At 41.4% G+C, this 23,227-nt stretch overlaps 1 protein-coding gene across 3 annotated transcripts in view; it reads left to right on the forward strand.

Annotated features, from left to right (window-relative positions):
• Positions 1-23,227, forward strand: part of TRIP11 (thyroid hormone receptor interactor 11) — a 62,061-nt gene that overhangs the window by 27,347 nt on the left and 11,487 nt on the right. For 2 of the 3 annotated variants that reach the window (XM_025193844.1, XM_025193845.1), the window contains 6 exons: positions 6,581-9,598; positions 12,342-12,482; positions 12,694-12,887; positions 14,988-15,151; positions 15,467-15,570; positions 15,899-15,998. In XM_025193844.1, coding sequence (XP_025049629.1) covers positions 6,581-9,598; positions 12,342-12,482; positions 12,694-12,887; positions 14,988-15,151; positions 15,467-15,570; positions 15,899-15,998 — 3,721 coding nt within the window. Of the gene's footprint in view, positions 1-6,580; positions 9,599-12,341; positions 12,483-12,693; positions 12,888-14,987; positions 15,152-15,466; positions 15,571-15,898; positions 15,999-16,799; positions 17,279-23,227 lie in introns of those variants that run through there. The other variant, XM_025193846.1, reaches the window with a different exon arrangement.

Genomic DNA, 23,227 nt, shown 5'->3' on the forward strand with positions numbered 1-23,227 from the left:
GCCTTGCTGGCTGAGGTCTGGCATTGGCGGCTCATGTTCATCTTGGAGTCAATAATGACTCCAAGATCCCTTTCCGCCTCTGTGCTTTCAAGAATGGAACTCCCCAGCCTATATTTATGTTGTGGATTCCTTCTCCCAAGGTGCAGCACCCTGCATTTGTCTACGTTGAACCCCATCCTATTCTCATCTGCCCACTTTTGTAGTCTGTTTAAATCTAGTTGCAGCCTCTCTCTCCCTTCAAGTGTGTCCACCTCGCCCCACATCTTAGTGTCATCAGCAAACTTGGACAGCGTGCTTTCCACCCCATTGTCCAGGTTGTTGATGAAGATGTTAAACAGTGCGGGCCCGAGGACCAAGCCCTGGGGTACCCCACTGCTCACATCTCGCCAGGTTGAATACAACCTGTCCACAACGACTCTCTGGGTGCGCCCCATCAGCCAATCTTTTACCCATCCAACTGTGCAGGCATCAATGCCGCAGTCGCTTAATTTATTGATGAGGATGGGGTGAGAGACAGTGTCAAAGGCCTTCTTAAAGTCTAGAAAAACTACGTCCATGGCGACACCATCATCCAAGAATTTAGTTACGTGGTCATAAAAGGCAATCAGGTTGGTCTGGCAGGACCTGCCTTTGGTGAACCCATGCTGATTGCCCCTGAGCATGATCTCCCCTGCAGGCCCCCCACAGATGTGCTCCTTGATGATTCTCTCCAAGATCTTCCCGAGCACCTAGGTGAGGCTTGCAGGCCTATAATTACTTGGGTCCTCCTTCCTCCCCTTCTTGAAAATAGGAACCACATTAGCCAGTTTCCAGTCCCCCGGCACCTGGCCAGATGACCACGAATGCTCATACAGCCGGACCAAGGGCTCCGCGATGACCCCTGCCAGCTCCTTCAACACCCTTGGGTGTAGGGCATCTGGACCTGCAGATTTAAAAATATCTAGCCCTTCCAGAAGATCCCTAACTGCATCTGCGCTGAATGAAGGCTTGATAGAGCTATGCCCAAGATTGTCCCTACCTCTGGTAGGTGGGATGTCCCGGACCCTGTTCAGGAAAACAGAGGCAAAGAAACTGTTAAAAATATCAGCTTTCTTGTCTGGTGTGGCCACAAGATTACCATTTGCGTCTTGCAGGGGCCCTACATTGCCTGGTGCCCTCTTCTTGTTCCTAATGTACTTGAAAAAGGACTTTTTGTTGTCCTTAATCCTGGACGCTAGCTGAGTTCCATCTCTGCCTTGGCCTTCCTAATATCCCTCCTACACTCCCGGGCTGAGGAGGAATAGTCCTCCTTGGTGATAGCTCCTCCCATCCACAGTGTTTAACTTCAGATTGAATGTGTGTCAAAGATAGGAAGAAAGTTGAGTTCCAGGCACATTCCTGTTTCTTAGCAGTTGGTTTAGGCATTTCCCAGTGCAGGGGATTCTGAGACATCTAACTCCCTTTCTCTTTAAAATATAGGGGGATTAGGGGCCTAACATGGGTTTGTGAATTCTACCTTCAGAGCTAGATATCTGACTTCTGAGCACTTCTGACTTAGAAGTGCTCAGTGTTACCACATAAGTCTTTTTGTGAAGACTTGCCATTTTTGCTCCTTAAAAACTTTCCTCCCATCTGCTGAACTGTCCTGGAAGCCCTAATTGTATGGGGATCCAGGGCTAAGCAATGGCAGGAGCCCTTTTGGCATTGGAACTGTCTCCTTTTTCCTTTGTTGTCGTGAGGCAGCAAAGGAACTTGGGAAAAGGAGGCTTTGTTAGTCTGGGTACAAAAGTGGATCAGAATCTACAGGAACATATCATCTACTTCTTGTTGAAACTGCAGGGAGAATATAGGTATGAATACCACGTACCCAAACAGGAATTCTGTCTGACACCTGGAAACAGTGAATAGGTAATTGGTAATTTACCTATAAAAATAAGAATAATGAATGGAGCAAACACAAAGGTTAGGGAATTAGGAGGAAGTCATTCCTGACCGTCTTGGACAATAATGTTAATTAGCTGGTGAGACAAATGAGAACATTTTTAAAACAAAGCACATCAGCACAGCCAGGTTTGGGGACATCACCTTTATTTTGTGCATGTTTTTCAGAAAAAAATATTAGTTCTTCCTCCTGTGTGAATAATGAAACAAAATCAGTATTTTTGCTTCCAGTAACCAAAAAAATTAAACTCTTGACATTTGTATTAGCACCATTTTGACCTTAACTGTCACCAGGTAGACTGAATGAAGACAAGCCATTGTAGCCTCCTCTCCTATTCCTGGCCAGGATATGTTGATTTCCTGTGCTGGTTAGTGCTGCTTAATGTTGTGAGGCAATCTGGCCTTCATTTGCTTTACATGGGTTCTAAGTATCTAATGGTTCCTGTAGCCCATCTCCAAAAAAGATTTAAAAACCTGAATTCTCAAACATATGTATAACAGTAGCAACTAATGGTCACAATTATGTGGCATCCCGTGATTTAAGGCACTTAGTAAATAATACACAATGGTACAAAAACTTAAAGGTTGTAAAGTTTCATACCAGCTTAATTCAGCCCCCTTGTGTGAATGCCATATGATGCATTACATAACTGCATACCTAGCTGCATGCTGTTTTTTCACAAGACTGCAATCGGTGTACAGAACGGACACTAAGTGATAGCTACTCAATGTTTCTTTTTATCTTTATTCGGTATATGGCTCCAGATCCTATTACTGCATATCCAGAAACAGAATAATTTATTCAAATGTTTTCCATGGTGATGTTTCTTAGTTCTTTTACAAACATTTGAAGACTTGATTTTTCATAAAAATTAGGTGATATTGTTATCTCCATTTTGCACATTAAAATTAAAGTCTTATTGGCAAACATCAGCTAATTTCCAGTGCCTGGTTGGAGAGCACTACAGCCTGTTTTACTTTTTGTAGAAAACACACAAAGTTGTATGAGCAGAGCTTGCACTGATAATAGTTGTATCCGTGAATGCTTAATATTTCTGCAAATCAGATCCTGGGTGTTTCTAATTTATATACCCAGAAAGTGAGGAACACTCAGTGGCCAACTATGAAAATGTTGATTTGTCTAAGCTGACCAGCATCACCTAGGCAACCTTAATTCGGGTGTTTCCTAAATTTTGATTTGGCAACCTACTACTCCCTTAGAAAGTCACATTTAAAAAAAAACAAACCCAAACCCTGCATTATGCTTATGTAAAAAGAAGCCAAAAACCCCCAACCCCAAAATAAAGACAAAAAAACCTTTATACATGGAAAAGAGGAATTTCATCTTGTTGGCTTCCTGAATGAGTTGCTAGCAGGCTTGTCATCTTCAAATGTACAGCTGAGGTGGCCAGCCTGCTGCATGTGTGCCACAAATAACAAGAGCAGCCTCTGTGTGGCACGTGGCAGATCAGGGTTGGAATGGCAGCACAGCGGCTCATAAGGCAGAAAGTAAAGCAGCAAATCAAGTAAGAAGTACAGGGAAGGAAGCAGAAAGCAGAGCAGCAGACCATGCAGGGAGCACGAACTTGGGAACAGGAAACGGAGCAGGCAAGAGCATGAGATCAGAGTAGCACTGACACAGGGTGCAGGTCTAAATGTGGCACACCTGCCATAAGGGTTCACCCCCACTGAGCTACAGCTTCTCTACTGTTTAAACTAAACTAATGGAGTAACTGGTCTACTGTTATGACCTGTCAGCAGCTGAAAGGGCTGAAAGCCAGCAGTGTAACAAAGCCATCAACAAAGCTGATCGCACCTTATCGTACATTAGCAGATGTATGACCAACAGATTGAGGGAGGTGATGCTCCCCCTCTATGCGGCATTGGTCAGGCCGCGGTTGGAGTACTGTGTCCAGTTCTGGGTGCCGCACTTCAAGAGGGATGTGGAGAATCTGGACAGGGTCCAGAGGAGGGCCACTTGTATGATTAGTGGCCTCCATGCAAAACCCTACGAGGGGAGGTTGAGGGATCTGGATCTCTTCAGCCTTCACAAGAGACGTCTGAGTGGGGAGACCTTGTAGCAGCCTATAAGTTTATCAAGGGAGGACAACAGAGAGTTGGAGATGCGCTATTTACCAGGGCATCCCTAGGAGTAACTAGGAATAATGGGTACAAACTAGTGGAGAGTAGATTCAGGTTAGACAGTAGGAATAAATTTTTCACAGTAAGGGTTGCCAGAATCTGGAACAAGGTGCCAAGAGAGGTGGTACTATCACCTAGCTTGGAGGTCTTCAAGAGGAGGCTAGATAGGCACCTGGATGGGGTTGTCTGACCTCAGTCCTTTTCCTGCCTGGGGTAGGGGGTCGGACACAATGATCCTTCGGGGTCCCTTCCGACTCTACAATCTATGATCTCTTAGAAGGGGAATGAAGACCAACTTTGTGGGTTTCTAAGTTGTTTGTTGGACAGTAAAACAATGCTTAGGTCCTTAAGAAGGATATGTTTTAATATTTATAAATGTTCCTGCACTGTCCATTTAACCTCTCTTGGCCCACTTTGGATCCTGGCCTCCCTCCTGCCTGGGCATCCTGAATCGGCCCCTGCCACCACTTCATCTATCACTGTTTGTTTGAATCAAATGCCTTCATTCCTCATGCTGCTTGAGGCAGCATGTACCAAAGCACAAGAGAGAGTTTTCCTTTCCTTAGTGGCACAGAATCCCCCAGCAGCTGGGAGAAGTGATTGCAAAGAAAGTCTCTGAAGCTTTAAACATAGAACATGCTCATCTCTTGTTTCTCTATGGGGTGGCATTTATTCAGTCTTCAGCAGAGAGGAGCTATGAGGGTGGATCTGGCTCAGTGATGATCAGATATTCGAAGAATTTAGCCGCAAATCTCTTTAACAAGTTTTTACGGAGCATGTACATAACTGAAATTGTTTAAAGGGTAGAACTTGGCCAAACTGGAATATGTTTTTTGCCATAGTCAGGGATGTATTTTTGCAGTTCTGACTGTACGCTCTCTTCCTTCTGCCATGCCACAGAATTTCAGATCGCTACTCAAAACTTTAGAGAGAAAGCTTTAGTGAAACAGTTGTAAGAATATTTTTAATATGGACCAAACAGCATGCATGTTCCCCTCCTCCCCCTCGATCTTGTTCTTAAATATGAATCAATTATTTTAGCTGAAACTTCTTCTGAAAAAATTATCACCTTTAGAAAAATGGTTTGTTTGGCACGGTTGAATTATAGCAGAGTTCATAATGGAAAGTGTTGGGCAGTCTTAACTAGATGTGTCAGTGTTTCCAATACCTATAATAAATTAGATGTTTCTAAAATGTTAAGTCCTGTTCTGTTACTGCTACATTAAGGATTTTAATTTTCCAAAAATACATTTGACCTAGATAAATACTGAAAAATGATTTTCTGTGTCTCAGCCATACTTTGCAGGTGTGGGCTTTTTTCATGGCTAAAGGCACTGTGTAGACCAAAGAAAGTTTTCTTTTGAAGTATAATGCCTTTCTCATTCTCAACTGAATTATTCCAGTATATGTCAAAACTTCCTTGAGAATTACTGACATCCTGCATGGAAGTGCAAGCATAGCCAAAGAGCAAGATATTTGGTGGGGGGTTTTAATTGGTTTGTTTTACTTCAAAAGAAACTAAATAGCTGTCTACTGAACAGCAAATGCCAAGAAAATTTGGCTTTGCTGTTGTTGAGTTCTAAATGAAAATATCTTCTCAGTAGAGAGAAATGACTGTTTTGTTCACTTTTAAAAACAATCACTGTTCCATATTTTTTCAGGGTTTCTTTTAATAAGTATAGGAGTGGGTCAGAAATATTTTAGCACTAATGATGAATCTCTCGTTGGGATGAATATTTTGACAAAATCTATAGTATGGAGGTAAGCTTTTCTACCTGCCAGGAAATGTTTGTATTCATAAAGAATGTTATGTATTATGTAGATATATCTGACATTAATCATAGTTGCTTACTTTTTTTACTTAATTTAAATCTTCAGTGGCTTTAACTAGCAGTACAGAATGTGAGGTTTCATGGCAAAAATGAGTAGTTATTGTATCCTAATTTTGAATTAACCCAAAAACTTAAATGTTTTATTTACAGATGTGTAGGTTGTAGCCTTGTTGGTCTAAGGACATAGGCAGACAAGGTTCTATGGGTGAATCTGATATCTTTTATTAGACCAACTTAAATAGTTGGAAATTTTTTTAGCAAGCTTTGGGGTTTTAAAAAACTTTGTCAGGCTGAGGAAGTGTCTGGAGTTGGTGTGTGCTCTTTCTGGATGGAATGAATAGCAAAGAAGCCAGAGGCTGGGCTGGTGTGCATGCAAGATATTATACTTAACATATATTTAACAAATATAAATGTTATATTTAACATTTAAGATTTAACATTCTATTTAACAATGTTATGTTTAACATTTGGAGAATGAAATAAAGACTGATTCCACAGGTTTGATGGGATACGTTTTAGTCATTTGCAACTGACTGCTATTTCTGCCAACCTTTTTTTTTTTCTTTAAGAAAAAAAAATCTTAATTCTTTAGTTGCCCCAAATGCTGAAGGGTTGAAATGAATAAAAACTGTTGTTTTACTGGCTCTAATTCTATCCTAACAATTTTTTTTTCTCTGCATTTTTAGCATATGATTACACTGAAAGAGCAGCTATCAAAACAACGCACAGAAACTGATAGTACCATCAACCAACTAAAACTTGGTATAGATATGGAAAGAAGGAAAGTGTCTGAATTGGAAGTTGAGAAGATGGAAATGATTAAGGAGCTTGGAGTTCAGAAAGAAAAATTGACTCAGTGTACATTTGCACTTAATGATTTGCATATGAGTAAGCAGGAGCTTGAGGATAACATTAAGGGCCTACATGAAAAGCTAAAGAAAGCCCAGGCTTGTAACTTAAATAAAAAAGAAATTGCAGAATTGCAGCAAAAACTAAAAGAAAAAGAGGAGGAACTTTCTGTATCCCAGAACAAGTTAACCAAAATAAATAATCAGGAATATAACATTAGCTGTCAAGAAAAAGAAGCAGAAATTGTAAAATTGAATCAAGACATTGCAGAAAATAAGCAATTAAATAAAATTTTGGAGAAATCTGTGTTTGATCTCCAAGCACAAAATGAAAATCTGTTTGCAGACTGTGAAGAACTAAAGCGGCAGTTGCATGAAGCCATTACGGAGAAGAATAAAATTTCCTTGGAAAAAGGTACTATGCTGGAGGCTTTGACAATGGAAAAAGGACAGTTGGAATCTGAATTGAATCAGACTGAAAAGAGGCTGTTGGAACAGGCGCATAAATATGAGCGAACCATTGAGGAATTAACAAATACACGTAGCTTGAACACCACAGCATTGCAGCTAGAACACGAGCATCTGATTAAAGTCAATCAAGAGAGAGATTTTGAAATAGCAGAACTCAAAAGAAACATTGAGCAGATGGAAGCTGACCATCAAGAAACTAAAGAGATGTTGACAACTAGTTTGGGAGGACAAAAGCAGTTGACAGAACTCATAAAAGAAAAAGAGGTGTTTGTTGAAAAATTTAAAAATCAAGCGATGCAGGTGCAGCGAGAACTTGAAGAATATATTAAGGCTTCCAAAAAGCATGAAACTGTAAGGCAGAATTTAGAGGAAAAGGACAGAAATCTTGCAGTGATGAAAGAAGAAAATAATCATCTGAAAGAAGAAATTGAAAGACTGAAGGACCAGCAAAGCAGATCTTCAGTTGTGGCTGAGCCGAAAACTTTAGATATTATTACTGAACTTGAAAGTGAGATAACACAGTTAAAACTAATAAAGAATAATCTTGAAGAGGAAATAAAGTTTCACAAAAAAACAATTGAAGACCAGCATCAGAAAACAGTGCAACTTCAACAGTCTTTGCAGGAGCATAGAAAGGAAATAGATGAATCTAAATTTCAGTGTGAGCAAATGAGTGTCACACATGAAAAACTTTTCTTGGAGAAAGATGAAGAAATTAAAAGTTTACAGAGAACAATTGAACAAATTAAAACTCAGTTGCACAATGAGAGGCAAGTCATTCAAACAGATTCCTCTGATCTCTTTCAGGAAACTAAAGTCCAGACTCTTAATGGAGAAAATGGAAATGAAAAACATGATTTATCTAAAGCTGAAATTGAAAGGTTGGTAAAAGGTATGAGAGAGAAAGAAATGGAGATTAAACATTTGAATGAAAAGAATGTCTCTCTGACTCGACAAATTGACCGGTTGTCCAAAGATGAAGTTGGTAAACTCACTCAGATCATTCAAGAGAGAGACTTGGAGATACAAGCTCTCAATGCAAGAGTTTCCTCTGCATCTTATAGGCAGGATGTACTATGCCTTCAACAGCAACTGCAAGCTTATGTCATGGAAAGAGAGCAAGTGCTAGCAGTTTTGAGTGAAAAGACTAGAGAGAACAGCCAGTTAAAAGCAGAGTATCATAAAATCATGGATATGGTGGCTGCTAAAGAAGCAGCTTTGATAAAGTTACAAGAAGAGAACAAAAAATTATCTAATAAGTTTGAAAACAGCAGCCAGGACATGTTTAGAGAAACTGTTCAGAATTTGTCTCGTATCATTCGAGAGAAAGATATTGAAATTGATGCCTTAAGTCAGAAATGCCAAACTTTATTGACTGTCCTACAGACATCGAGTGCAGGTACTGATAATGGGTCAGGAGGTGTTAACAGTAATCAGTTTGAGGAGCTTTTACAGGAACGTGATCAACTAAAACAGCAAGTTAAGAAGATGGAAGAGTGGAAGCAACAGGTCATGACAACTGTTCAGAACATGCAGCATGAATCAGCTCATCTCCAAGAGGAGCTACATAAGCTTCAAGCACAGATTTCAGTTGACAGTGATAGCAACTCTAAATTACAGCTAGATTATAATGGCTTAATTCAGAGTTATGAACAGAATGAGAGAAAACTGAAAAGTTTTAGTCAAGAGTTAGTACAAGTTCAGCATAGCATAGGACAGCTTCATAACACCAAGGACCTTCTTCTGGGAAAACTTGATATGGTAAAGCCACCATTGCAGATGGCCTCTTCTAGTGTTTTACAAGCTTCAGGTATTCCAAGTGGTACTCCTTCTGAAATACTCAGTGACCACTGTAAGCAACTTCAACAGGAATTGGAACAGGTGAAAAAAATAGTTCAAGAAAAAGATGCGACTATCAGAACTCTTCAGGAAAATAATCAAAGGCTGTCTGATTCCATGGCTGCAAAATCAGAGTTAGAAAGAAAGGGGCAAGAGGAGACTGATTCAGAGATGAAGCAGATAAGGGGAAAACATGATGTTTTGCAGAAGTCTCTTAAGGAAAAAGATCTCTTGATTAAATCTAAAAGTGATCAATTGCTTTCTGTAAGTGAAAATCTTAGTAACAAAGAAAATGAAAATGAACTTTTAAAACAAGCTGTAACTAATCTTAAAGAAAGAAATCTAATTTTAGAAATGGACATCCGTAAGTTGAAAGAAGAAAATGAAAAAATAGTTGAAAGGTGTAGAGAGAGAGAAACAGAATTCAGAGCATTACAAGAGACTAACATGCAGTTTTCAATGATGTTGAGGGAAAAAGAATTTGAATCCCACTCAATGAAAGAAAAAGCTCTTGCTTTTGAAAAGCTATTGAAAGAAAAAGAACAGGTACGTGGATAACATTTAATAATTTTGGTGGTAAAGAATTTTAAGGGGGAAATTACAGGTATTTATTTTTGATTTGGAAATTGTAATGGGACATTCCCTAGGGTTGTCATAGCACCCCCTTGGTGGCCACCTTACTCCTGTCCAGCCTTTGCTCTCACCTCTCAGGTTCTTCCCCTGGTATCTCACTTGCCACGCCTTGATGTTGTTAATGAAGAGTGGAGGCTGCACGTAGAAGCTGGTGAGCTCTAAGTGCTCTTGTTAGTTCCTTTTTGCTACTCTGTGGGGTCCCCTGGCCCGCTTGGCTTCGAATTCAGACCACAACACTTGAAGTCTCTCTCCCTTTTTTCTGTGGACTAACGCTGGGCCCCTCGAACCCCAAACCTTGTCCGGGTTTCAGCCTGTTCAGCCTTAACTCCTTTTTCCTCTAGCTGAGGCCCCTCAACCCAGGTCTACTGACTTTGGCCCTGGCTCTCCAGGCCTCAGCCTCCCTGCAGAGGGTGCCTGCCAGGTACCCACTTGTGGCTCCTCTGCCCCTACAGCCATTCCCAGGTCTCCGGGTGTCCAACAAACACAAACATACACTAGCACCACTGAAATATAAGCAGGCTGCTTCTACCAAGTTCGTCCCTGCTGTCCGATAGTTTTGCTTGTCTGCAGCCTGCAGGGCAGTTCCCCCCACAAACCTCTGCACCGATCTTCTTGAAACTTGACAGGCTTTGTGGCCTCAGTAAGAGCAATCACTCCTGCAGTTTTGACCCCCCTGTGTTGTCACACATAGACATGACAGGAGTTTTGCTTTCAAGAATTTGGGGTGCTGTTCCCCCCAAACCCCTGCACCGATCTTCTTGAAACTTGGCAGGCTTCATCCGCTCTGCAGAGTCTACCACCCCTGAAAATTTCATCCAAATCGGACAAAAAATAACCAAGTTATAGATATTTTATTGTTTCCCCATTATACCCTATGGATGGTATTAACATTTTTGTATTAATTCTTTTCATGCATGACGCAAGTACTTGTCTAAATGCTGGTTTAAATTTTCAATGGATCCTTTTCAATAGATACTATGAAATTGCCATGATTAAGAGCCTTAATCTCTTTAAAACACAGTTCTTTTGTGGAAAACAGGTCTATTAAATTCCACTGTGGTATTCTATTTTACTTTGTCATTTTGATAGCAAATCTGTTGTTGAAACAATAAATGGACAATAAAAATATTTGACAATAAAATGCATTCCATATGTTTAAGCGTAATATTATAATAAACACATACAGGTTACATGGGTGAAGACAAATGGTATGTAAATGTCTGTGCAGCTTACTGGTGTACAAAACTAGTGTAACTTGCATTGGTGTTTGCATAAAATAACCAGCTTTGCTAAAACAGCTGCCTGAGTAAGTGCTATTACTTTAAATTCCCACTGGGTGTCAGGGGAGCTGATAATAGTCTGAGCAAACACCTACCCCAGAATTAAATTTGACTAGAGCTGCAAATAAACAACATTTGTACATTGGTGTGACTTCATTTGATGTATAGTTATTTCTGTCTTTCCAAGCAGTAACTTTCCCCAGACTTTCTGCTGACTGTCTCTAGTATAGGCCTATATGTAATAAGCCTGTTCCTCATTTACACGAGTAAAATACAGGTTACATTGTTGTAAATGTGTTCAGTGTCTGTTGTGCAAAGGCCTTAAGACTAGATTTCCACAGGAGCCTCTGTTACCATTGTAATGTAGGCATGAGGCACCCGTGTCCTTATTATACCTTGACAGGTGTAGATATATTAATTCTATTAGGCTAGTGAGCATCACCCAGGCTAGGAAACCCACCAAAATGGCTATCTAGACTCCATCTTTAGGAACTGATATCTCTGTAAAGATCCACCAAGGAACTAGTTTAGACAGGCTCTCAGAGGTTTAGGGGATAAAGATGTTTCTTGATATTTAAGCCTTTTATCTAGCAACATGAAAGATTGGACCTTGAGGGTGCTGGCAGAGATGCATTTAATGGCAGGATGATCTGGTCCCTAATCCCAACAAGTCCCACACATGCATGGCAGGACACACAATTGTTGGGATAAGGGAACAGATCCCAATGTGCATGACTGCCGGTGCAGGGACCCTGGCATGGGGAACTAGTCCCCAATGCTGTGCTTCCCACAGTACCCTCTCAATTTGCCAGCATGCATGGAGCCTAGGGTCATGCTCCCCAGCTCTGCACACAATGGCAAGTTGACAGAGCCCACACTGCAGTCCTGCATAGGCCTCCCCTTTTTGCAGGTTTGCAATCACCAGTTAAGGGGGGAGTTGACTAGCTCCCCCCACCTGGCATCTGCAAACCTGTGTACCCACCACTACTGCAAGTGGGGCTTCACCAGTGGTTTTAAAGGACCTGCCACACCAGGATCTTGGGGGTGAGGAGCTTCTCCTCAGTCTGAGGCCCTACTACACTGGGACTTCTACAAACATATTAGAACAATATGCCAATAAAATCATTTCCAAATAGGCAAGAGGATATGCTTCATGAATAGATGGTCTGTTCATTTGTTTCACTGGTATATTCATTTCTCTTTCAGTTTATAAACACTTTGGGTAGAGACTGCCTTCTTTTCTGTGCCTTGCATGTTTGTGCAGAAATAAGTGATAAATAGTAACAGGCTCTTTTTGTACAAAGCATATATTTTTCATTATTTTTTAAATGCATATTTTCAACATTTGTTAATCATATATCCTCCTCCTCCAAAAGGGCAAGACAGGGGAGTTGAATCAGCTGTTAAATGAAGTGAAGTCAATGCAAGAGAATGCTGTTACTTTTCAACAAGAGAGAGACCAAGTCATGGTAGCACTCAAGCAGAAACAAATGGAGAACAGTGCCCTACAAAATGAGGTAGGACATTTAGCAGTTAACAAGCATAAAAGAGCATGAGTGGGGAAAAATACTATGCCAGAGTTAATTGATAAGGCAAAATAAAGTCTCTGTAAGTACAGAAGATATTTTAAAAATATATCCCTATGTATTACAATTTGTTAGGGAATCTTTTTTAGTGTGTATAACCTTGCACAAAGCTGTCATCCAACATAAAACGTATTCTAACTAGGTGCAGCATTTGCGTGAGAAGGAGCAACGTCTAAACCAGGAATTAGAGAGGTTGCGTAATCACCTTTTGGAAATGGAGGATTCTTACACACGGGAAGCTTTAGCTGCAGAGGACCGAGAGACCAAGCTGAGAAAGAAGGTGACTGTATTGGAGGAAAAACTAGTATCTTCTTCAACTGCGGTGGAAAATGCAAGGTAATGTTTCCCTCTCTCCAGCCATAACATGTGTTCTAATTATTACAGTATGCTAGAATGGAGGAGGAGGAGAGGTGGTGTACTCTGGGCTTCACAGTCAAAAGTCCTAGAAAACAAGATGAGTAAAATTATTCTAAATCAGAAGTATGTTCTGAAACTACCCAGTGCACCTCTGTTCTAGACCAGAAAGCAGGATATATCTTTAGGGGAGTAGTCATAGAAATAATGACGTTTGAGAGTGACTTAATTAAAAAAAAAAAAAAGTATCAAATGCAAACCAATCCATTAATTTAACAACGTACAAAGTAGCCGATGTGAAAGAGGCATTGGTACCCAATCTATTTTAAATGTACCTTCTTACCTAAATCCTCACAAGTTGACTTGCTGGCTTGTTTTCTATCTGATGTTTTCTAAAAATATTAGTAAAGTAAAAGCTGTGTTAACTGGCACTTTATAAGCCAGAAAACTCTATTAACCGGCATCCGAGCGATGCAGCAAAAGCGAAACCGGAAGTACCGCTTCCAGGGGACTTCCCATTTCGCTGCCACAAGCTGAGTTTTTCTTCGCCACTTTTTCAGCTCACAGCCCAGGGCAAAAGCAGCCTGCGCGGGAAAAAGCAGCCTGCGTGGGGCCCCCCTCCCTGTCCCCCAGCACACTGATGCTGGGGAGTGCACCAGACAGTGCACATTTGATTAACTGGAATATTTGATTAACTGGCATCCCCCATTCCTGGGGGATGCCGGATAACAGAGCTTTTACTGTATTAGTATCTTTACTTCCATACTTTTCAGTATCTTTACTTCATGTCCAAAAACATAAATATTTGTTTTTTGGCTGTAGAAATGCTTTCTGCACTAGGTTTGCCCTCCATAAAGTATCTGGGTAGCTGTGACATCAGCAGGATGTATTTGAGTCCTTGCAGGGAGAGGTGCTGGCAAGACAGAGGCGTTTTATTATCCTTATAATATCTGCCATAGTCTGCAAATGTAAGGGAATAGACTCAGTGTCTCAGCAGGCTCCTTTTATTCCTATCTTGTTCTTTTTCTAGTAGCATTTTAACAGGAAAAATATCATAACCAGACTATAAGTTTTAACATGATCCCATCATTTTCTTGAAACTCATGTTAATCTAATCCACTTTAAAGGAAGTCCATCTCTTTTTAATATGACCTCCCATCTAATTCAAATTGTCCAAATCACTCTGATCAGTATCATAGGTAATAAGAAACCAAAATGGAGCGTTGCCATTACTGAGGAATAGATCTTTTCTTCTTTTCTGTTAAGTTTCTAAACTCAGCAACTTTCTGGGGATGATGATTCTTGTATTTTAGTTTCATAAGGAAAAGAGGGAAGGCTCTGGCAAACTGTTAAGCTTAAAGTATGTTTAAATTAGAAACCTTTGTGGCATCTTTATAAACAAGGCTCCTGTATAATGCTTTGTTCTTATCTTAGTCTTGGCACAGAAACACATACTCTTTAAAAAAAAAAAAAAATTGTATGCTTATTTCATCAAAAACTTTTCAAAGTTTTATTACCATCTCTCTTTATTTCCCGTTTAAAGTTGTTTCAGCTTTTCATACCAATATAAATGGAAGTAACACAGTGACTCAGGTGATCCATAGTGAATTAGATGCATAATCTTCTGGTGAATATAAAAGAAGAATGTGTTATCAGTTGGAGACTGATTTAGAAACATAAGGAAAATCAGTGGAAGGCCCCTGCTGATTTCTGTGGGAGCTGAATTGGACCTTCAAAGAGACCAGAATGTCATTTCTTTGCAAACAGATTGAGTCATATGTACAAAAAGGAAAAAAAAAACAAAGGGAAAAAAACGTATTTTCTTTTGTCCAGGTGTTAAAATAGCTGATTTATTACAAATGGAAAGAGACAATACTTGTCCTAAAAGGTTGCATAGTGTACATAGTGAATGTTTCAGTATTGAACTATTGAATTTAGAATTGGACTTGTAACTTGAACTTAGAATTGGAGATAGTAGAGTTAAAAAATCTTGTTGAGAAGCCTGGTTTAAAAAAAAAAAAAAGACCTGCCAAGGTAACTTTTCTAAACTGTTTGATTTAATATGATTTTTTTGTTTTGCAGCCATCAGGCCAGTCTGCAGGTAGAATCCTTGCAAGAGCAGTTGAACTTGGTTTCTAAGCAGAGAGATGAAACTATGCTTCAGCTTACCATCTCACAGGACCAAGTGAAACAGTATGCAATGTCATTGGCCAACCTGCAGATGGTACTAGAGCAATTTCAACAAGGTAAGTTACATCATAACATTTGGGAAAAAAACTGTAACATTTTCAGTTTGTATGATTCTTGCAGATTGGTGAATTTTAAAAGCTGGTGGCCACTAATACACTTTCAGATAAGGTTTTAATTTTAATATCTTTCAGCTATGCAATATTTGGAGTGAAATTCTCACCTCTTCAAAATCAGTAACTCCATAATTTAACTCTGGGTTGCTGAAATCTGGATGCAATAACATTATGACTTGATTTCTCTAGATTGCCAAATCCAGAGGATTAGAATGGGTAAACTTAATCACATATATCATCTTTTTTTTTTTCCTTCAGAAGAGAAAGCTATGTATGCAGCAGAGCTAGACAAACACCAAAAACAAATCACAGAATGGAAAAGGAAAGCTGAAAGGCTAGAGGAGAAGGTTGAATCATTACAGGTAAACTGAATTAAGTTCTCTAAAGTTTTTTGTATTAATCCCAATTTGTCAGATTTAAAAATACAGTATATATTATTAAGTGGTATCGCTTGGGAATGTTTATAAGTCTTCATTAAAAACTTTTGTCTTATGGAAGTGTGGAGAAAGGGAAAATAGAATAGCCAAGTAGACTTGCTGTGTAGATCGCTGTTTTTCTTGGATATCTGCAGTTCAGATGTTTAAAATGTGATTTATTTAAATATTTTGAATCTGTTCACAAAAAAAATAGAACATACTGAATTATTGTAACAGTGACCTTCCTTACACGTTTTCTCTTCCTCTTTTACAGGAAAGCTTAGAGGAAGCAAATGCTGCCCTGGATGCAGCCTCACGGCTGACTGAGCAGCTGGATCTGAAAGAGGAGCAAATTGAGGAGCTTAAAAAAGAAGGTAACAAATTGATTTTTCCCTGAAGTCTTGCAAGAAATTGAGAAAGCAGTGGAAAATTTACAGAAGGCATAAACTACCAGATTTTCTCTTATAAAAGAGCAGATTCTGTGTAATTTGTGACAAGCTTGAATTTTTCAACATGGAAAAATTAAAGTTTATAGACTAGAGGTCCTGAATTGCAGGTCTCTTATCAGGAGATAAGATATTGTATTAATTTTTTTCCTACAATACTAGTCCTTAGTTAAATAAGCTTTTTAAAAACATGCTTGTGAAGTGCTCAGATAACAGTGATTGAGACTCATCTAAAAATAAATAGTTGTTATATGTTGGTATGCACACAAGCATGACTTTTCCTGAAACTTGGGGTTCTTTTCTTTAACATTCATTTTTTTTCTATTGTGTGTACTTTTGGGGGTTTTGTCCTCTGTGTTTCTATCCTGTTTTAAATATCTTCTTTTATTATAAATTTTATCCTAAATACTTAATAGAAAATAAATGGTTAAAGTAATAGCAGGAAGGGAGAGTAGTATAATTGGGAGGGAGATATTTAAATCTTCAGTTGGGAGGATGATGGGGCAAGGGGGAGTGGAAGAAGGGGAGGAGATGGTCTGGATGGCAGAAGCTAGCATCAGCAGCAGATGAGTTTGGCTGAAGGGGCATAGAGAAGACTAATAATAGACCAAGTTAAGAGCGGGGCCAGGAATAAATGTGTGAGATTTTTTGGCAACAATAAATCTTTGGGGGTATTTTAACAATTTTGTAGCAGTGAGGGCAAAAATTAATTTCTTTTAATACTTCCAGTTGGATTCTTTGATCTTTGTGGTAGTTAAAGGGGCAGATCACCCTCCTGCAGGTAATTCCCATCATGTTAGTAGCAGTTATATGTGTGCATTCTTTAATTAACTAAAGAGCTGTTAGCTGTATTATTTTAGATCTGATTTCACCTATTTTTAAATGGTAAGATTCCTAATGGCTCTGATTTTTAAGAAAGATGCTTTGCATTTTATTCTTAGATTAAGTACTCTAAAAACTGAAGAATGTTATTACACTGTACTTTATTTTGAAGACCAAACTTGGCCAGACAGTAAAGGAATTTGCCAAGAGAAATAGTTTTGAAAAAGATTTATGGTTTTGCTGTAGGACAGCACTTTAAACATGAATTGTATAAGGAAGTTGTGTGGGCTTTTCTTTGATAGTAAGGTAGAGATTAATGATTCATTGACAGAGTTTTAACATTAAAACCATGTAAGGGAACCTAACAAGACATGGTGACTGTTTAGTGAAAATTGACTCTATTTTCTCTTATCTTTAACAGCACAGTATATGTTGGTAGTGTCAATATAATTAGTTTATTATAATAGGAAAAAGTCTCAGGCGATTTTTTTTTTTTTTTTTTTTTTTTTAATATAAAATACATGGAACATTAAGGCCAGTCTGGGAGAATTTAGTATTTCTGAACTGCTACCCTGTGATTTATTTTCTTTTAATAGCTATGAAATTAACTTTGGATATGCTGGGTCAGACCCCGTTTCACATATTAGGTATCTAAGTGCACTTCTACTCCACCTTGTTGGAATCTCTGAAAAAACAGTAATGCAAGGGCTGAGTGAGTTTTGCTTCTCCCCTCCACTTGTGACTTAATCTTAAAGCTTGATGAAGAATTGTTATAACAAGTTGATATCTTAAGGGTTTTCCAGGGGCTCAGACTTGGGTGTCTGCGTGATACTTAAGTATCTAATACAGAGGTTTCAACCTTTTTAAACAAGTGTACCCCTTCTGGTGGCGTCAGGGGTGAGGGTGGGGAACATGCATGCAGCCTCTGCCACCCACCACCCTGCGCGCCACTTTCCCATGGCTTGTTGCACATGCAGTTCCACGGGCTGCTGACTGGCCTCGTACCTGGCCAATTGCGCGTCGTCCATCAGCAGCCCATGGAGCTGAATGTGTGACTGTCTGTGGGAAAGCAGTGCATGGAGGTGGTGTGGGATGGTGAATGGTGGTGGCAGCCACATGGGAGCTCCCTCCTGTGTCCCGCTGGCTGGGCGGCTCCTGTGTGGCTCACAGTGGTGCACCGCTGCCCTTGGGGGCCCCTGCCCTGCACCCCCGGTCCTACTCCTGGGAGGTGGCAGCACTGGGTGGTGGGTGGTGGCACTCTGTTCCTGCCCACCCACACGTACCTTCTAGAACATTTCCAAGTACCTCTATGGGTACACGTACCCCTGGTTGACAACCCTTGATCTAATAGATGCAATAGGATCTGGCCCGTTGTTATTTTTTTATTGAACTATTTTTAATTGTCATCTCAGAGGATTGATAGCACTATAAAAAGCCAGGCATTGTACCAATACTAGCTTTACTGTACAGGTCAGGGCTGAAACAATGGCAACTGTAGTTTTTCCTGCATTTATCATTTTCCTGTCTTGAACCAAGTCTGAAAGTGTACGTGGTGTCTAGATGTCTGTTGATTTAGTGATATGAGAGAGTACTGGTCACAAAGAGCAAGCTTTTAAAACTTTTTCAAGCATTAGACGATGTATGGTACTTGCTTTGACTAGGAGTGCACTGATAAAGATTTTTTTGGCTGATACCAGTGGCCAATTATTAACCAGCCATATCGGCCTGTACTGATTCAGTAGCTGCTAGGTGGTCCAGCAGCGTCTGGCCAATTTAAGTCTGTCGGGGAGGGAAGGGGTGTGGTGGGGCCTGAGTGAGGCCCCCACGGTGAGGGAGGGAGTAGGGCTGGGACAGGAGCAGGCAATACCTGCGTGGAGCTTGGGATGGACCCATGGGTGGCTTGTCTGGGTGGTAGGGAGCAGGGGCAGCTCCTGGCCTCTGTGCGCACCCCTAGGGGAGGCATGGGGCAAGTACCTCCCAGATTTGTGTGTGGAGCAAGGGCAGGTTGCCTGCTGTGGGCTCGGGGCCAGGGGCTACACTGGTCTCTTCCCAGGTTGGGGCTGGGCTAGGGTTGTGCTTGGGATGGGCGGTGGCAGCATTGTGAGGAGAGGTATGGCTAATTTTGGGGTGGCTGGAGCCCCCCCCCCCCAGGGGCCCAAGCCCCGCCACCATGCCTCCCCCTGGATGCATGCTGCAGCAGGAGCTGGAATGTTGCCCGGCAGCTTGGAGAGCAGCATCTGGCCAGTAGGTCTGTGGGGGAAAGGGGCGTGGGAGAGGGAAGGGGCTGGGGGGAGGCGGACCAAGGCCCCCATAGTGAGGGAGGGAGTGGGGCTGGGGCTGGCGCTGCTCAGCCGGGGTAGGACCTGTGGGCAGCTCAGTCCCCTCTCTTCCCTCCCCCACGCCCCTTTCCCCCACAGACCTACTGGCCAGACACTGCTCTCCAAGCTGCCAGGCTACATTCCTGGCCGTGTGCATGCTGTGGTTGCACACGTGCACGTGGCATTTATTAGTGACATTATAAGCTACACCGGCCAAAAAAAGCTGATTGCGGATCTTGTCAGCTTTTCTTTTATTGGTGCCAATCCAATATGGACCAATATATCGGTGCACCTCTAGTCTTGTCTTTCTCCCTGCCTTGCTTCTATCTCTTCAGAGGCTCCGGTACAGTGGTTCTCAACCTTTTAAGAGTCAGGCACCCTTGGATAGACGTGAGCCACCCCTTAGAAAAAGCCATCTCTTAATTTTCATTCTTTTAGAATACACAAGTCATAGAGCAGTTTTTCTGTTGCAGATAACTCCGACTCAGGGGGCATTTATACATGCGGTCCACAAATGGGTGGGGGTGGTTTGCTTTAATTAGAGTAGCTCTGAGAGCTGCTGTAACTAAAGCATCTAGAGCGTCATGTGCATCAGCACCCCTGCACTGAAAAATGGTGACAGGGACACTTTAACTAAAACTCATTGAACGAGCTTTAGTTTTAAAGCACCTTGTTGCCTTTTTTTTTTTTTTTTTTCTAGCAAGAAAAAGCTTAAGAACTCCTGAGCTAGACAATCCCCATATTTAATTAGTCCCTGAAGAGAACGGGAGATGATGAGAGGGCAGAGGTTTGCTTGCCTTCTGTAGTTACCAGCAATCCTACTGCTTGCTCATTTTCTTTGCCCTCAATGGGAGGAGGACCATTTTGCTTTAGGGATTTGCTAGGGGAAGGAGCCTCAAGGCTCTTACCTATACAGTCCTGTGATATGTTGATGTAATTATTTCTTTGTATTTTAAAAATCCTTCTCCTCTCCTCTGCACTAGGTGGGAATCATTCTTTTCACTAAAAACAAACTTTTTAAAAACAAGCAGATACAAAATTTGGGGTCAGAGAGGGGACTAGGTGTGTGAAGTAATTTGACAACCCTCAGCTATTTTAGTCAAAATTCTTCAGAGAAGCTGTGGCTTTTGCTACTTGACTGAATGTTTGCTTGAATTCCAGTTGTGTGTTTGCAACTTTTGGTCTCCCTTGAGCTAGGTCAGGGTGTTCCCCCAGTTCACAGACAATTTTTACAACCTCTTTAAATTAAATCTCAAGCTACTACGTGAACATGCAACCAGTTACCTCTTATTTTTGAGCAGAGCCATCTGTATAGCTTGATTTCTGTATACTCATTCCCAGTGAAACTTTCCAAGCACCAAGGGCCAAAATCAGCTATGGTGTAAGTAGACCCCCCCGATTGAGGGGGAAGCTGTACTCATGTCAGATGAATTTGATCCCATATCATTTTATTGGAGTAGAGCGTTGGTAGGTTTAAACTTGGTAAGGTTGGATCTTAGTATGTTTTTAAACTGTATTGTGATGCAAGTAATTTAATTTAAAAATTTGACACACAAAGGCAACTACATTTTAATTTCTTAGAATGTGATTATAACAAATTAAAGATTTGTTTTATTTGTAGAAATGGTACTCAGATTTCTACAATATTATTTACACAAGAAAACATATACACTGTCCCATTGAATATGGGCCAAATACATTCCCAGACACCAGTTTGTTGGCCAGGTTTTTGAAGGATTTCTTTATGGATTTTTTTGGCAGAAGCAATATTAATGGAAAAGTATAAGATGTGTACCAGATGCAGTTTTCTAAATTGCCATAAATGGTTAACAAATTATTGGAGACTGCTGTAAATGTCTGGTTTACAGCAATCCATGCTGATTTTTGGCTCGGGTCTCTTCTGTTATTTGCCCTTTTCATAGCCTCAAAGTAAATGATTGAAAACTTTTTCAACTATGAAATCGTGTTTTAGAAGAAAATTAAAATGTTTCTGAGATTTATGTTTTATAATCCGATCAATGTTGTTCACTTTTTCTAAATGAGTGTAGATGTGTAATAATCATTCAGTTGATCCTTTCTAAGCATATAATAAAAACTAGCAAATTGCCCATCAAGAATGACCGGGGCAGGGCAGGTGGGGACAGGCCTGCATCCTCCATCCCCACTCCCCCATCCCTTCCCGCTGCTTCAGGGCTGGGCCCGGGCCTGCTTTTCCCTCCTCCCTCCCCCGCTGCTTTGGGGACAGGCCCACTCCCCCCACCCCACTTCAGGTCCGGGGCCTCACCTCCACACCCCATCCAATCTGTTGCCGCTGCTGTCTCCAGGGAACAGGGCTGGGGTGGGCACGAGGCCGGTGCCACTGGCCTCACCCCCCCCACTCGATCACTACCACCTCCAGGGAGCAGGCCTGGAGGGGGACAGGACACAAGGCCAGTGCTGCTGGCCTCACTCCCTTGCTCCGTCCCCTCCATCCCTGCTGTCATGGCAGTGCTTCACCACCTGTCCAGAACACTGTTAGAGCACTCTGGTTGTTTCAGACAACCAATCAGAGTGCGAATAAAGTGTTACAGACAGACAGACAGATCAAGGCTTTTATAATATTAGAATGATTGTTTAGGGGATCATACCAGAGTATATTGGACACAGTACTCCACAGGTGCAGCCTCACCAATGCTGAATATAGGGGAATAATCACTTCCCTGGATCTGCTAGTAGCAATCCTACCAATACAGCCCAGTAGGCCATTAGACTTCTTGGCAACAAAGACACACTGTTGCTCATATTCAGCCTATTGTCCACTGTAATGCCCAAGTCTTTTTCTGCAGAGCTGCTGCTTAATTGATCAGTCACCAGGCTGTACTGCTACTTGGGATTATTCTGTCCAAAGTGCAGGACTTTGCACTTGTCGTTATGGAACTTCATGAGATTTCTTTTGGTCCTGTCCTCTAATTTGTCTAGATAACTCTGAATCCAGCCCTGCCCTCCAGTGTATCTACTATTACCCCCAGCTTGGTGTCACCTGCAAACTTGCTGAGGGTGCACCCCATCCCATCTTCCAGGATCGGGTGCCTGATCCAGCATGCAGGGCATCAGTCTAGAAATGTAACAGCACAGAAGCAATGCTACCGCTACCCAACTGCCAAGTTTCCAGACCTGTGGGGAGCCCTGCAGTCTGGATGACATGGCACCATGGGTCAGAACTGCTTTGCAGGCCCAAAAGGTTGAGCACCTTTGTTCTAAACTAACCTCTTACCCCTTTTCCACATTAGTGGAGTGTAAAATAGTTGTTACAGTTTGGGTAAGCACAAGTGTACACAGTGTCTGCTCTTCACTTTGTTGTGATGTCCAAGTTATGTTACTGCAATGCAATACCTCTTGAACTATGCCAAAGCATAGAGCCAGATTATGGGAAGTCTACCTAGTATATTTTTAAAGTCTTTCATAGATTCATAGATGTTAGGGTCGGAAGGGACCTCTATAGATCATCGAGTCCGACCCCCTTATCTAACCTCCTCTTGAAGACCCCCAGGGCAGGGGAGAGCACCACCTCCCTTGGGAGCCCGTTCCAGACCCTGGCCACTCGAACTGTGAAGAAGTTCTTCCTAATGTCCAATCTAAATCTGCTCTCTGCTAGCTTGTGGCCATTATTTCTTGTAACCCCCGGGGGTGCCTTGGTGAATAAATACTCACCAATTCCCTTCTGTGCCCCCGTGATGAACTTATAGGCAGCCACAAGGTCGCCTCTCAACCTTCTCTTGTGGAGGCTGAATAGATCCAGTTTCTCTAGTCTCTCCTCGTAGGGCTTGGTCTGCAGGCCCTTAACCATACGAGTGGCCCTTCTCTGAACCCTCTCCAGGTTATCCGCATCCCTCTTGAAGTGCAGCGCCCAGAATTGCACGCAGTACTCCAACTGCGGTCTGACCAGCGCGCGATAGAGGGGAAGTATCACCTCCTTGGACCTATTCGTCATGCATCTGCTGATGCACGATAAAGTGCCATTGGCTTTTCTGATGGCTT

Source organism: Alligator sinensis, unplaced genomic scaffold (assembly GCF_000455745.1).
Source record: "Alligator sinensis unplaced genomic scaffold, ASM45574v1 scaffold645_2, whole genome shotgun sequence".
Taxonomy (NCBI): domain Eukaryota; kingdom Metazoa; phylum Chordata; order Crocodylia; family Alligatoridae; genus Alligator; species Alligator sinensis.